Here is a 17,521-nt window from a genome sequence, read left to right on the forward strand (position 1 = left end):
CTGCACCAGTCTGCATCAGACTGCACCAGTCTGCACCAGTCTGCACCAGTCTGCATCAGACTGCACCAGTCTGCATCAGTCTGTATCAGTCTGCATCAGTCTGCACCAGTCTGCATCAGACTGCACCAGTCTGCACCAGTCTGCACCAGTCTGCACCAGTCTGCATCAGTCTGTATCAGTCTGCATCAGTCTGCACCAGTCTGCATCAGACTGCACCAGTCTGCACCAGTCTGCACCAGTCTGCGTCAGTCTGCATCAGTCTGCATCAGACTGCACCAGTCTGCACCAGTCTGCATCAGACTGCACCAGTCTGCACCAGTCTGCATCAGACTGCACCAGTCTGCATCAGACTGCACCAGTCTGCACCAGTCTGCGCCAGTCTGTATCAGTCTATATCAGTCTGGATCCACATCCTGGATCCACATCCTGGACCCTTAACTGGACCTGCTGCCTTCATCCTGCAGGTGTCCAGAGGTAGATCTGTGTCAGCTGCTGTTATAATACTGATGGTAATAAACTATCAGTAATAAAGTGGTTCATCTCAGACCCATCAGAGCTGCAGGTTCTATCTCTGTACAGTCAGTGGGACCAGTGTGACCAGTGTGACCAGTGGGACCAGTGGGGCCAGTGGGACCAGTGGGACCAGTGGGACCAGCGAGGCTGAGAGGACACCAGTTCGATGATGTGGACGTACTGTTGTCAGTGACGCTGTTCATCCGTCTTATGATGTGATTTACACTCAGCAGCTGAAGATGATGTTCATCTTCATAGTCTGTTTATTCATGTCTGTATTACGTTTAGATGAAGAGGAGGTGTGATGAAGAGGAGACGTGATGAAGAAGAGGCGTGATGAAGAAGAGGTGTGATGAAGAAGAGGCGTGATGAAGAGGAGGTGTGATGAAGAGGTGGTGTGATGAAGAAGAGGCGTGATGAAGAGCAGGTGTGATGAAGAAGAGGTGTGATGAAGAGGAGGTGTAATAAAGAGCAGGTGTGATGAAGAGGAGGCGTGATGAAGAGGAGGCGTGATGGAGGTTACAGCCTCCTCTTCATCGCTCCACACAGGTCTGATGAAGGCGTTTCAGTCACATGACTCATGACGTCATCGTTTATTCAGCCTGTTATATTTGAGCTGCTGTTGATCTTCAAACCTTCTGAAACACACCTGCAACGTTTCATCAACGTTTCACAGCTTTCATTAACATCGTCCAACAGACTCGTTAACTCACCCAGCGGGTCACACTAACGAGCTCTGAACTAACGAGCTCTGAACTAACGAGCTCTGAACTAACGAGGACTTTAACGATAAATAACACAGAACACTTTAAATGGTGAATATAAATGTAACAGCTGTTCTAACTGCACGTTTCCCGCGGTGACGGACACGCTCACTGCAAACAGGAAGTTCAGTCATGAATGAAAACAAATAAACTCTCTTATCCCCCCAAAGAATTATGGGAACTGTAGTATAACTAAGAAGCAGATCATCCCCCAAACAACATAAAGAACAACAGACTGACTGCTGCAGCTGCAACTAATCAATCACCCTTCAGTCTATCAACGATCAATAGATGTCTGCAGACGTCAAACGTCCAAAACCCTCCGAAGATTCACAAGAAGCTGAAACTTTACACGTTAATTATGTTTATTCTCTATTTATTTATTTATTTATTTATTCTATTCATCTTCTATTTGTTGTTATATTTCAGTTAGTTGATTCTTTTTCCATTTATGTAACATTTTCATTTCTATCATCAATCATCTATCAATCATCTATCAATCATCTATCAATCATCAATCAATCATCTATCAATCATCTATCAGAATTTGAGTCATTCTTGCTAACTTACTAAAACATTTGATTGATAATGTTATGAGTGATTGATCGCAGCTCTACTGCAGACTGATGTCGCTCCTCATTGTGAAATAACAACATCAGACATGTGGCGACTCAGTCGGAGGAGAGCTGAGCAGCGAGCGGCGGGTTCTGCTGTGAGGTCAAAGGTCAGGCGGTCATGTGTGAAGCTGCGGGACGTTCAGAGCGAACTGATCCTCAGACTCCGGCCTGTTTGTTCAGCTGCAGAGCGACACGTCCGTCCTGAACTCAGTGACGCTCAGCGTGGCGCCGCCGAGCCGAGCCGACCCGCCGACATCACCCGCCGACCCCGAAGCTCTCGGACCGTGTGAAACCCCCGAACCTCCTCTCTCACTGCGATCAGGTGAACATCACCTGAGAAGCTCTGAGCAGGTAAACCTGCCGCGGCTCGCCTCCCCGCCCCCGCTCTCACCGCAGCGGCTCGTTCTCATGGAACAACACGCCTCCGTTTGTCCCATCAGACGCGATTAGAGCGAATAAAAGGCAGAAATGTGCCGCAGCTCCATCAGAGGGAGGAGGAGGACAGCCGGCAGGTCGGAGCAGGTAGCGAAGCACAAAACACAAACTCATAATTAACACACAAAGAACCAAATTCTTTTTGTTCAATGAGCTTGAAAAACCCACAGAGGGACGACGGGAGCAGAGACGTCGCTCAGTTTAACCACAAACTGACCGACTCACAGCGAAAACACAGTTTCTACATTTAACTCTTCATCTTCAGGCAGAAACTGATGCTTAAAATAACTTTTAAACAACTTTGTTTGTTTGTTAAAAAACAAGTTTCAGGTCAGGTCTGAATATGAAGTGAACTAAAACTAAACTTCCTACCTGATCTGCTGCTCTGCAGCTGCTGCAGGGCCTGAGCCAGCTCCTTAAATCCATCCAGGTTCTTGTCGTTCTGACTGTACAGAAGAATCTTCTTCGCGTCCGAAAACAGACGAGAAATTCTGCAGAAACACAGAAAGAGTTGATGTCAGAAATGAGACGAACCGTCACAGCGAATAAAGAGTTTTCATGTCCTGAAGGAAACGCTGAGTTTAGATCTAATATATAATAATATTAAACTTCATTTCACAGAGAAGAAGAAAGAACAAAAACATCATCAAACATCAAACGTTCAACGTTTCTGATAAAATCACGTTTTAAAAAGGTCGTTTTTATATGTGAGATGAATTTAAAGATTTATAAAGAGTTGCTGTCGGACGAACCGTCAGTTACTGAAAGCAGCTGAAGAGTCTGAAACGTAAACATTAAAACAAGCTGTTTGATCCCTGCAGGAAGCTGAAGTGTTTCCGTTTAGAGAGACGTTCCAGCTGACACTGTGGGTAGTTGAAGCGTCACTTTGTTTCATGTATAATAATATAAACATATATATTTATTATATATATACATTAATATAAATATAATATATAAACATGTTCTTTTTCTTGTGTAGAAGTTTGATGATGTTTTGATGATGTAATAAAATAATATAATATATATTTCTAAGTCAGTTCTGGTGGAACTGAGATGATTGATTATCAGTCATTGATCAGGGAGGTCACATCTGGACTCACATGGAGTCGTTGAAGTTCCCGACGACGCCCGGAGACTCGCCCGGCGTGGGGCTGCGGAAGCACGGGTTGTTGGCGTTGCAGAGGATTCCCTGTAGCCATGGCAACGTGCCGGCCGACGGCATCGCCTTGTTGGGGAAGTGACCTGCGGACAGAAAAGACTCAGCGTGACGTGTAACACACCGCTCCACTTCAACAACATACAGGACGCACCACAGTTCCCAGCAGCCACCTCTGCAGCGAAGCCTCATGGGAGATGTAGTCGTTCATGTGGTTTATCACACTTCATATTTACTGAACATCAGGCTGCAGCTCATCATTATTTATCATTATTGATCCATCTCATCATTATTTCCAATATGTTTCTTTATTAATAGATTGTTTCAGCGCCACATAAACACAAACTCTGTTTCATTTACTGTCTTATAAGAAAAGTAAATCATCACATCTGAGAAGCTGCAACAGGAAACTCTAAATCTTTCACGCTGCAGCTTTAAGTTGATTGATTATTATCAGTATTGATAGTTTGTTTGTCCTGTTTGATTCAGGACACGCGACACGTGAGCGACACGTGTGATGTCATCGTGTTCGCCCGCAGTCAGATTTAATCTGAAGACGTCCCGTCTTTATCTGCTGCTGCGTTGGAACAAACGTTCACCTGGACACGCCGCAGGTAGATAACCTGTGATTGGTTTATCAGCTGCTGCAGCAGTGAGCTCAGCGAGGGCGGAGGCAGCGCGACCTTTAACCCCTCCGTCAGCTGTATGCGGAGCAGAGCTGCTATCAGAGAACCTTAAGACTGCCAACTGGCTTCTTTCTAATCACAACTGATAAGATAAAACATTCACCCTCTGACAGTCAGCGGAATGTCCACACAGTCCGTACAACAACCAACCAATTAATCAATCAATCAATCAATCAATCAATCAACCTTAAATCAAACCGCAATTATTCCAGTCATCAGTTCATCACTCAGGTCTTTTATGGAGCAGAACTACATCACGATAACTGACATCTGAAGACTTTCACACTTTTTAAAATGTTTTCTTAAAGATGAATTGATGGGAAATAAATCAGCAGATTAATCAATAATGAGAGTGTTTTAGTTCCTTTTAAACGATTTAATAACAAGCTGCTGAAATAATGAAATATGACTGAGGTCAGATATTCAATGTATTTATCAAAGTTTGAATTTATGTTTCCATCAAACTGAGATGTGAAGTCCAACTAATCAATAATATCTATATATATATATACACACACACACACACACACACATATATATATATATATATATCTCCCACATTTCAGAGAAGAATAAAAGCTGAATAATCTGGATTATTGTGAGCGGGTAAAGTGATAAAGAGCTCAGATTAAACAGTAAACTCTGCTCCTCTCGTCAGGAAACGATGACGCTTCATAAAAGCAGAACTTGAGGAGGATCAGAGTAAATCTTCTCTCTGCAGACGAGTTTCAACACGTCTGAGCTCACATGCTGCGTGAATCACAACACAAATATTCTGCAGCAGAACTGAAAGTGTTTCCCGTCCTGAAGCTTCTGCTTTCAGACCCGGAGACAGCGTTTTAATAAAAGCTCTCAGTTTCAGTGAAGTGTTCCTGCAGTCGGCTGCGGAGACCTGCAGGATGTTTCCTCACACTGGGAACAAAGAGCAGGCAGGAATGTGGATGTTTCCAGTCAGCAGCTTTTGTTCCTGCAGTAAATAACATCGCCTGAAGCTCTTTCTAATGTTCAGCTTAAATATCAAACCGCAGGATGTCTTTCAGCTTGTCTCTCAGCAGTTTGATGGGTTTTTATACGATGACGTTTGAAGTTTATTCTTTTATTTCATGTTTCCTGTTTCTGTCTTGATTTTAAAATAAGTGTTCGGCGTCTTCCTGACTCACTAATGTAAGACTGTTATAATATATTAACATCATATGTTCTACTCATGGATGTATGGTTATATATTCTGTTTATTGTTAGATGTGAGTTATATAGACTTGTTTTAGTATGTTGTGATTTATAAGCAGATGCTGCTGTAACACTGATTATTAACACGATTAATAAAGAACTCGATCTGTGCTCACTTTAAAGGAACAGTTCAACATCTTGAGGAATCCTCTTACTCTACAGCAGCTGATCTGTCACGGTTAGCCTAGCTTAGCATAAAGACTGGGAGCTGGGGGAAACTGCTAGCCTAGCTTAGCATAAAGACTGGGAGCGAGGGGAAACTGCTAGCCTAGCTTAGCATAAAGACTGGGAGCGAGGGGAAACTGCTAGCCTAGCTTAGCATAAAGACTGGGAGCAGGGGGAAACTGCTAGCCTAGCTTAGCATAAAGACTGGGAGCAGGAGGAAACTGCTAGCCTAGCTCAGTCCAACGTTCAGAACCAGACAGCAGCTTTAACATCTTCATCTTTATCTTTTATGATCTGCATCAGTTACAAAAGCCAAATATTTATTTTTTTTTATAACATCAAAGCTGCATCAATTAATCAATTAATCACCAACTATTCTGTATTCTTATTTCTAACATGAAACCAAGATGGAAATAATTGTTTTCACTTTAACATTTTATCAATTTGAGTTTTGTTTTGTGTCTGTAATCCATAAAGAAATCATATCATGTATTTTGATAATCGATTAATCATTTTGAGTAATTTTTTAAGTCATAAAGTCTAAACTCTCTGATTGCAGCTTCTTAATGTGAATATTTTCTGGTTTCTTTCGTCTCTATGACAGTAAACTGAAGATCTTTGTTGTGGACAAAACAAGACATTTGATGACGTCGTCTTATCATTTTTCACCTTTTTCTGACATTTTATGGACCAAACAACTAATCAATTAATGGAGATGAACTGATAATGAAAATAACGGTTAGTTGCAGCGGTGAGCTTCACACTGCAGTTATCTTTATGTTGTATGTAATAAGTTAATAAGTGTTTAGTCACAGTTTGCTAACAGTTAGCACAGTTAGCTTCAGTCTTCCTCCTCCTTACTTTTCTTTCAGGTTCATCTAATTAAAAGTGTTTATGTGATGACGAGGCTGATGAAGGACAGCAGCTCACACTTTATACTGCAGGTTTACACTACTGACTTTAACCCTTTCAATTTCCTGACTCAATCAGATCAAAGTATTGATCTCTGCTAATCATGTGAGTGATTGATCTCCTGCTTCATGCTGATGGATAGATATAGATGCTGATAGATATCTTTCAACGTTACAGTCTTTTTAGTGCCAAAGTTCCTCTTTTTGTTACTATACTTCCACCTGCAGCTCAACAGGGAAACACTGTCCGAGGAAACACAAAGAGGGAATTTGATGCTAAAAAGACTGTAAATGTGTCAGATATCCACTTGATATGACTAACTCAGACTGATGAAGCTGAATAGAAGCTTCACACAGACTTTTAAATGACTGTGTGGACATACTGTGGATTTTATCCTCCATCACTTCCATTGAAAGCACATTTGAAGGATCTTTTAATATCCAGTATGAACAGGAGGAATGATTACAGACACCTGACTGCTGGTTTAACACACCTGTCCTTCATGTGTTATATAACTATCAGGTCGGAGCGCTCTGACCTTCAGCAGATGTAATAAAGTCATAAATTCTCTGATAGATCAGCATGAGGAGTTTAAAGCAGCATGTCTGCATAGTAAACATTATCATCAATCAATAACCTCCTGATATCAGACGTCCTTTAAGGTGCCAGAGTCTAAACTCTGATAATCAGCTCCCAGCATGCACCTGGCCGTTCACACCTGAAACTACCTTCTTAACACTCTGAGCTCCTGTGATTGTTGCAGGTTTGTTTACATGCTGTTTGAATATTCACACACATCAGCTGATCAGCAGGTAAACAGTCAGGCTGAAGTGACGACAGGATTTCAGTCTATTGAAATGTAAACAGCTGATTTACATGAAGAAGACTCGTTCAGCCTTCACAGGAAGCCGTGACTCCCCGCTGTCTGTCTGTCTGATCACATCAATAGATCACTGCATGGACAATCAGGTCATTGATTATTTAGTGAAGTGGTTTTAAGCTTTTTATCCACTAAAGAAGCTTCACAACACTTCTCACATTGTGTCTGTGACTCCAGGTAGAGCTGCAACTATTGATCGCTCTCATTACTGATCAATCTGTGATCCATAAAATGTCTGAAAATGGTGAAAACGTGGTTCAGTGTTTCCCAAAGTCCAAAGATCTTCAGTTTAGTGTCACAGAGACAAAAGAAACCAGAAAATATTCACAGTTGCTGCTGACAGTAGAGTCTTTACTAATCCCACCGCTGTGATTGGACGGTTCAGAAGTGGGCGTGGCTTGGTGAAATGAACACAAGACTCTTTAATTCTGAGCGTGATCAACAGAGGAAGAGGAGGAGGAGGATGAGGAGGAGGAGGAGGAGGAGGAGGAGGAGGATGAAGAGGAGGAGGAGGATGAGGAGGAGGATGAGGAGGAAGAGGATGAGGAGGAGGATGAGGATGAGGAGGAGGATGAGGAGGAGGATGAGGAGGAGGAGGAGGAGGATGAAGAGGACGAGGATGAGGAGGGGGAAGATGAGGAGGAGGATGAGGATGAGGAGGAGGAGGATGAAGAGGACGAGGATGAGGAGGAGGAGGATGAGGAGGAAGAGGAGGATGAGGATGAGGATGAGGAGGAGGAGGAGGATGAGGATGAGGAGGAGGAGGATGAAGAGGACGAGGATGAGGAGGAGGAGGATGAGGAGGAAGAGGAGGAGGAGGATGAGGATGAGGAGGAGGAGGATGAAGAGGACGAGGATGAGGAGGAGGAGGATTAGGAGGAAGAGGAGGATGAGGATGAGGAGGAGGAAGAGGAGGAGGAAGAGGAGGAGGCTTCATCAGTAAACATGTGTTCTGGTCTCTTTAGGATTTTGTTCTACAGCTGTTTTCTACTCTGCTGAACAATAAAGTTGTTTCTATTTGAATCTATTCTGACCTGAACTCACACACACGGTTTGAATAAAGTCGTGTAAACTCACACTCATGCTGCTCGTACGGAGGGTAGTTGAGCCGCACAGCGATGAGGATGAAGAAGATGAAGAGCGGCCAGACGATCTCCACCAGGAGCTGAAGCTGAGAGACAGAAAGAAGCCAATCAGAGACAGGAAGTCGTTAACACACACACACACACACACACAGTAATACACACACACACACACACACACACACAGTAATACACACACACACACACACACAGTAATACACACACACACACACACACACACACAGTAATACACACACACACACACACAGTAATACACACAAGTTTGCGCAGTGATCCTTGTGAGGACGTTGTATTCATCTTGTCCAGTTTAACCTAAACAGAACCTCACTACTGGTCCCAACAAGGAGTACTGGTCCCAACAAGGAGTACTGGTCCCAGTAAGGATAGAAGAACGTGTACAGTAACACACAGTGTGTAGCTGTGAATTTGACTAAAACCCTTCAGGTCAGTCAGAAGGTTTAATAACATGATTTCAGTGATGAATCTGTTTTTTAGTAATAAATCTGTTATTAACAATAAATAACATTAATGATAAATACGATAATATTAACATGATGCTGATTTATTGATTGATACACAAACTAAACAGTGAAAAGTTTCATGTGTGTGTTTCATGTTAAACTACACAGAACATCTCCAGGAAGAAGCTGTGACATAAAGAGTTTTTATTGATTAGTTCATTGATTCGTCTGTAAAATGTCAGAAATCAGCAAGAGTCTGAAACTCAACAATCATCAGTTCATGATGAAAACAGGATGAAGGATTTTCTGCTTCATCAATCACTCTAATGATCAGCTGATCATGTTTACTTTAACTCATCAATAATCTCAATGAGGATGAGCGTTAATGAAACGTTACAGACTGTGAAGTGATGACGACACTGAGATGATCTGGAAGATGCAGCACTGAAGCTGCTGCGTGTGTGTGTGTGTGTGTGTGTGTATGTGTGTGTGTGTGTGTGTGTGTGTGTGTGTGTGTATGTGTGTGTGTATGTGTGTGTGTGCGTGTGTGTGTGTGTGTGTATGTGTGTGTGTGTGTGTGTGTGTGTGTGTGTGTATGTGTGTGTGTGCGTGTGTGTGTGTGTGTGTATGTGTGTGTGTGTGTGTGCGTGCGTGCGTGCATGTGTGTGTTTCCCTCGTTAATATCAAACAGATTAAGAACCAAATGAACAGAAAGCAAATAAATAGAACAACTATCAGCATGTGAATCAGCTGCTGCACAATCATTTAAAATATTAATCAATTTATTCTCCAGATGTTCGTTATATAAAATACTATTTATAATTACAGCAAGTCTGAATAAGACTTAACTCTCTGATTCTGTCTCATTGATCAATCACATTTTATTCTCCGCTTGTTTCTCTTTTCATCGACCAATCAGACCTTTTCAGAGAATGATTGACACCCGTCAGCGGGGTCGGCCCCGCCTCCTCACTGAGGTCAAAGGTCATGTTTCCTGAATCGCTGCTGAGCTCCTAAAATGTCTGTCGTCGTCTGTAGGTGTGTGTGTGTGTGTGTTTGTGTGCGTGTGTGTGTGTGTTTGTGTGTGTGTGTGTGTGTGTTACTGACCGTCTGTCGTCGTCTGTAGGTGTGTGTGTGTGTGTGTGTGTGTGTGTGTGTGTGTGTGTGTGTTACTGACCGTCTGTCGTCGTCTGTAGGTGTAGTTCTTCCACAGCAGCAGTCCCAGCTGTGTAGAGACGGACATGTCTGCCGCCGTCACGCCGCCGCTCTGAGTGTCGGCGCCGCTCGCTCTGCGTTAAACACCGAGAGGAGACGAGGTTCAGCCGACACGACTAAAAGGTCAAAGGTCAGCTCACACAGGGTCACACACACTGATGCTGAAGCTGCTGATCACACATGAAGCCTTCAGACATCAGTGTGATCAAACACGCCAACAACACGCCAACAACACGTGACGCTCAGTTTATTAGGAACAGAAAGATAATCAAACTAATTACAGCTGCAGCCATTAATCCAACAATTAACTGTTCAATTAATCACCAACCAGTCTGATGATCAATGAATCTCTGAGTCCAGCTTGTTAGTGAAGATGTTCTGGTTCCTTCAGTGACTCTTCTTCTTTATATTGATTACTGTGGCTGTACTGGACTGTTCCTGATATTTTGTCCACCCTCATGTTAACACACATGGACAAAATATCAGGAACAGTCGTCAATATAAAGATCAGAGCTGCTGTGTTGGACTCTACAGGTTCCTGATAAACTGATCGCTCAGCGTATATAATGTATATATAATATTGATTATTATATAATATTGATTATTATCTGGTAACTTTCCATCATTATTGACCAGCTCAGACTCTGTAATGACATCACATATTGATCTGATCGAACAGCTTCATCAGCTGAGACCGAAACATGTTTGATGTTACACTGAACTCTGAGACTGAGAGGGTTCATAACAACAACAACAACAACAACAACAACAACAACAACAACAACAACAACAACAACAACAACAATAATAACAACAACAACAACAACAATAATAACGAACTGCAGAAGAAAATCTTGTTTCCAGATTCTTACAAAATCCTCAAAAGTCCAGTTTCTGAACTACTGTCTGCCTGATTGATCAGTGTGATTGATCAGTGTGATTGATCAGTGTGATGGGGGGTTCATGCACACTTGCTAATGCACTCAAACCCCCCCCCCCCCCCCCCCCCCCCCCACACACACACACACACACATTCACACTGACTTTGATCACAGAGCTGCAGCTTCACTCACAATACAGGAAACACTGAATAATGCAGGAGGGACATTAACACACACACACACACACACACACACACACACACACACTAACAGTAACACACACACACACACACACACACACACACACACACTAACAGTAACACACACACACACACACACACACACACACGCACACACACACACACACACACTAACAGTAACACACACACACACACACACACTTACAGTAACACACACACACACACACACACTAACAGTAACACACACACACACACACACACACACACACACACTAACAGTAACACACACACACACACACGCACACACACACTAACAGTAACACACACACACACACACGCACACACACACTAACAGTAACACACACACACACACACACACACACACACACGCACACACACACACACACACACACACACTAACAGTAACACACACACACACACACACAGACGATGATGATGATGATGAAGATGAGATCAGCTGTGAATCTTTGATCAGAGGCTGAGGATCAATCAGCTGATCAGTGAAGCACATCAATAATAATCTACAGAGCTGCAATGATTAATCAATAAATCAATCAACAGACAATCAATCAGAAAGTATTAATAGAATCTGATCAGCCATTAGTCCATTAATCAATTAGTTGCCAAATATTAAATGAATCATCAACTATTTGATAACTGATTGATTGTTGTGAGTCATTTTTTAAGTGATCCATTCTCTGGTTGCAGCTCGTTAAATGTGACAGTAAACTGAAGATCAAACAAGACGTTTGATGACGTCGTCTTTAGGAAACATTGATCACCATTTTTCAACATTTCCTGACATTTTATGGACCAAATAACTAATCAATGAATGTGTAAAATACTGGACATATGAATCAATAATGAACAATGTTTAGTCGCAGCTCTACTGAATTGATTTGTTTGACACTAAACTAAAGCAGACGTGTGCAGAAGACGTCAGCAGCAGATATTCTAACAGTTTTACACATGAAGTGATTAATCAATAATGAAAATAATGTTTAGTTTGAGCCTAAAACACTTCAACACGCTGAGCTGCTTTACATCAGCGCTGATAAACATGTGAGTCTGTCGACGCTTCCTTCACTTTACACTGAAACATTAAACTTCCTGTAATAATCCAGACTGAATCCGACCTGCAGCCTCCAGCACAATAAACACAATAAACACAATAAACACAATAAACAATAAACACAATACACACAATAAACAATAAACACAATAAACAATAAACACAATAAACAGCACTTTATATTCTACTGTCACACTTAAAGGCTGATTCATGTTCACAACTTCATACAAACAAAAACATCTTACTGGAAGTTGGAGACAGAAAATATCTCTAAACAATCTGGAAATGTGTCAAATAATAAATGTGTCTTTAATCAGATTTAATCAGATTTAATGAGACTCAGTTTAAACTGAACATTGAGCTGCTGCAGCAGCAGAAACACGAACTGCGTTATAACATGTTACTATATTATAACATGTTACTATATTATAACATGTTACTATATATAACATGTTACTATATTATAACATGTTACTATATATAACATGTTACTATATTATAACATGTTACTATATATAACATGTTACTATATTATAACATGTTAGTGCATTATAACATGTTACTATATTCTAACATGTTACTTTATTATAACATGTTACTATATTATAACATGTTACTTTATTATAACATGTTACTATATATAACATGTTACTATATATAACATGTTACTATATTATAACATGTTACTTTATTATAACATGTTACTTTATTATAACATGTTACTATATTATAACATGTTACTATATTATAACATGTTACTGTATTATAACATGTTACTTTATTATAACATGTTACTATATTATAACATGTTACTTTATTATAACATGTTACTATATTATAACATGTTACTATATTATAACATGTTAGTGCATTATAACATGTTACTTTATTATAACATGTTAATTTATTATAACATGTCACTTTATTATAACATGTTAGTGCATTATAACATGTTACTTTATTATAACATGTTACTATATTATAACATGTTAGTGCATTATAACATGTTACTTTATTATAACATGTTACTATATTATAACATGTTAGTGCATTATAACATGTTACTTTATTATAACATGTTAATTTATTATAACATGTTACTATATTATAACATGTTACTATATTATAACATGTTAGTGCATTATAACATGTTACTTTATTATAACATGTTACTATATTATAACATGTTACTTTATTATAACATGTTAATCACATGTAGCTGAGCACAGTAAACAGCTTCATGTCTTTTTGCTTCATTAAAGAATCTTTTAACTTTCACCGAGTTTTGGAGCTTTTTCTTCTTCTTCTTTCTGTTTCTGTGAGTTTTTAAGGAAACTTTAGTTTTTGTTTGAGAGATTTACGACACAGAAGAAGAAAAGAAGCGTTGAATAGAAACTTTACTGGAAACTGGGCGAGTTTTAACTCCACTTTTACCGCTGCTGGTTTTACTGGAACTGACTTTAAACCCAGTCACATCCGAAACACCGCGAGACACAGAGAATACCTAACAGGTTAAAAGTTACTGAATGAAGTAAAAATACACGTTAAACAACTGAAACACGTTATAAACACGTTATAAACAGGTTATAAACAGAGCAGATGAGGTTACGTACCGGTGTCGGTGTGTCGGTGTGTCGGTGGGCTTCTCTCCTCCTCCGCTGTCTCTCAGCATCTGCAGCTCTGATCTGCAGCCGCGAGACAAAAACACACCGGAGTCGGTTTTTTTTTCCTAGGATGGCGAAGTCATGAGCCGCCCTACTCCGCCTCTGATTGGCTCTGATTTTTACCCTCACCTCAACCAATCACACTCCTCATGCCCGAACCCAACTAACGAAGGTAACGAGTACTAGCCAATCAGAGGCAGAGGAGGGCGGGTCATGACTTCGCCATCCTATGAAAACAAATAACACACCGGAGTCAATGGGTAACAATCACACACGCTACTTCCTGTCTGAAGTTTCACAGTAAAGGTAACAATCACACACGCTACTTCCTGTCTAAAGTTTCACAGTAAAGGTAACAACCACACACGCTACTTCCTGTCTAAAGTTTCACAGTAAAGGTAACAATCACACACGCTGACCGTGATGTCACCCACTGGTTAGTGGACTCCATGGCTGCCAGTGAAAAGTTCCTCCCATCATCTTTTCCTGACCAGTTTTCCTTGACCTCGATGGAAAACGTCACAAGGTCAAAGAAAGATGTGAAGGAGAATTCATAAACATACATATATACAAAGATATTTAATTACAAAGATATTTAATTACAAAGATATTTTAATTACAAAGATATTTTAATTACAAAGATATTTTAACTCCCCCTATTGCTCATTTAATTAACTTGTCTTTTAAACACAGCTCCTTTCCTGATAACTGGAAATGTGCCATTGTCACGCCTATTTTAAATCTGGAGACCTTGAAACCAGTAACTACAGACCAGTAAGTATACTGGCAATACTCTCAAAGGTTGCTGAGAAAGTTGTCATTGAACAACTGACAACATTTCTTGATACAAGCAGTTTTGGTCTACATTGTTTGCAATTTGGCTTTAGAGCAAATCATTGCTACCTTGCACTTAATAGAGCAAATTAAATCAGGACTTGACAAAGGAGGAGTAGTTGCTGCTGTATTTTTAGATCTGCGTAAAGCATTCGACACAGTCAATCATGATGTTTTAATATCGAAACTCCCTAAATTTAACTTCTCATCTAGAGCACTGGTATGGATGTCTTCATATTTATCTAACAGGAGATAATGTGTTAAAGTTGGTGACACACTGTCCAGTAACATGAAGTGCACAATGGGTGTTCCACAAGGGTCAGTGTTAGGTCCCCTATTATTTAGTCTATATATTAATGATCTCCCTCAACAGTGTCATGATGCAGAACTACAAATGTATGCAGATGACACTGTTGTGTACACACATGCAAAAACAGCTGAGTTAGCTGCTGCTAAGCTAACAATTGAATTATTATGTTTTTCTCTAAGACTATGGTACAACCTCCTAACGCTGATATTCTCATCAAAGGTGAAATAAGTGACACAGTTACTGATTTTAAATATCTTGGTGTGACACTGGATCCAAATTTGAACTTTAAGAAACATGTTAAAAAAACAGTTAAAACCATAAAATACAACTTAGCAAATTTTAGACATATTAGAAACTGTCTGTCTTTGGACGCAGCCAAGATATTTATGCAGCTATGATTCTTTCCCAGATGTCTTATTGATCACATGTTGGGGGCAGGCTGGAGAAACAGCCATCAAACCTCTTGAGTCCTTAAACAAACAAACTCTAAAAACTCTGGACAAAAAGCCAACACATTTCCATCACTCCTGGTTCTGGAGAAATACAATTTACTGAGCTTTGACAATTTTAGATTGTTCTCAAATTTGTGCCTAGTTTATAAATGGTAAATGGTTTGTCCTCCTCCACTATGTGACTTTGTGTTCACTCGCTCAGTAAGTTCTATTAGATCCTCCAGAATATCCTCTATACATGATTGGACCATTTAATCACACTGCATCTGGACAGTCAGCTTCCTCTGTGAAGCCACAACTCAGTGGAACCTGATGATATGAAGAACTGCAGTTCAATCAGTACATTCAAAACCATAATAACCTTTATAATATAATAACCAGGTCCAGTGGTGTCTGAACATATAAACTGTGTGAAACTGAAGTGTTGGAGGAACAGAAACATGAGCGTCTGCTGCCACCTGCTGTTCACTCACAGCATCACATCCTGTCAGAGGAGGAGCTGTTTGCTTCACTCACACTTTAAAACATGAAAACAGGAACATTTAGGCTTTAAAAAGAAATGAAGATGTTTGAAATAATCAGATCCAGTGGTGTCACTGAGCCTCAGCAGCTCTCTGTGGATCAATAAACTCCACCAGTGTTCAAATACAGAGACAGTGTTGCTGTGAAGAGAATCACTTATTAAACATATTTATATTTACAACACAATGACAACAAAGTCTTTTAATTCACCATCAGAAATCAAACTGTCTCTTTACAGCGTGTCACCATTAAAACCATTAAAACCAGTTTGTTCTTCCACTCTCACATCAGCAGTTTGACTGAACCACATCATCTATCTTATGTGATGCACATTTACAAAGTTTGCACAGTATATCAGATATGTTGTAAAGTTCCTTTGATGTATTTTTAGACTTTGATTATGTATCTCACAGTGTGTCTGTAGAACATGAATCCAATCGATCAATCTGATCAATAAACACCATCAGAACTCATCATCTTTGAGTCGCTCTGACAAAAACCTAAAAAAGTTTTACAGTCGATGTAAAAAATCAAAACGGACTTTAACTGAGGTCAGTTGTGTCGTCACAGACTGTCTGAACTTTAAAGATCCTCCGCACATGTTTTAAGAATATAAAAATACTCTGCTTGGAATAATAATGTGTGTCTGATGTCGGTTTTCCATGAAAAAAGATTAATTTATTAGTTAAAAATTCTTCAAATGACATCTCATCCTTCATTAAACATCCAGAATGTGTAAATATTTAAATATGTTTAGTTTGCAGAGTTGAACTGCTTCACTGTAAAGTCCATTCTCAGTGTTTGTGCTCCGGAGGCTTCAAGTTTCCACATCACACTTTTGTGTAAGTCGCATACTGGACCACGATTGGCTCCAAACTGGTTGTGATGTCATCAATCCTGCAGGTGTTAAACTGAGATTTAAGGTGAGCTCAGAGAAACAGAGAAGAAGAACAACATGACAGTCAAGAAGAAGAACAACATGTTTGAGTGGAGGAGACTTTAATGAACTCAAGTGTTTGATGTTTTGAAGCAAAACGGTTCTGTTGAATCAAATCAACATAAATCAACAAAAGTTCATCAAGTGTTCTGAAATTACAGGTTGTGAAAATGACATTTTGTTGATGAAATGTTTGTCAAACAAATGAAGCTGATAGTTGTAATTATTGTGGATTGATCTTTTATTTCATAGCACATAATCCTTTTGATGTGAGAGAACATGCTGTTTATCTTTGATTCAAACCAACTTCACTGTATGAAGACAAGCAGCTCTGTTCTCTGTCACAAACTGTTTCATCCAGTAAAACTGAAACAAGTTTCTTTAAAGTTCATGTGTGTGCATTGATATTAATGCTGCTAATATCCATATCAATCCAGACAGAAATGATCAGAACAATGTTCTTCCAGACACTATGTGTAGGATGTGAAAGTTAG

At 40.0% G+C, this 17,521-nt stretch overlaps 1 protein-coding gene across 2 annotated transcripts in view; it reads right to left on the minus strand.

Annotated features, from left to right (window-relative positions):
• abca1b (ATP-binding cassette, sub-family A (ABC1), member 1B) overlaps nucleotides 1–14,008 on the minus strand; it is a 66,001-nt gene extending 51,993 nt beyond the window's left edge. For both annotated transcript variants that reach the window (XM_067598279.1, XM_067598278.1), the window contains exons 1-5: nucleotides 13,922–14,008; nucleotides 10,097–10,208; nucleotides 8,433–8,526; nucleotides 3,430–3,571; nucleotides 2,702–2,820 (exon numbers count right to left, since the gene is read on the minus strand). In XM_067598279.1, coding sequence (XP_067454380.1) covers nucleotides 2,702–2,820; nucleotides 3,430–3,571; nucleotides 8,433–8,526; nucleotides 10,097–10,208; nucleotides 13,922–13,980 — 526 coding nt within the window. In that variant the 5' untranslated portion in view covers nucleotides 13,981–14,008. The remainder of the gene's footprint in view (nucleotides 1–2,701; nucleotides 2,821–3,429; nucleotides 3,572–8,432; nucleotides 8,527–10,096; nucleotides 10,209–13,921) is intronic.
• Nucleotides 14,009–17,521: the final 3,513 nt, after the last annotated feature.

This window comes from Thunnus thynnus, chromosome 9 (assembly GCF_963924715.1).
Source record: "Thunnus thynnus chromosome 9, fThuThy2.1, whole genome shotgun sequence".
Lineage (NCBI taxonomy): Eukaryota > Metazoa > Chordata > Actinopteri > Scombriformes > Scombridae > Thunnus > Thunnus thynnus.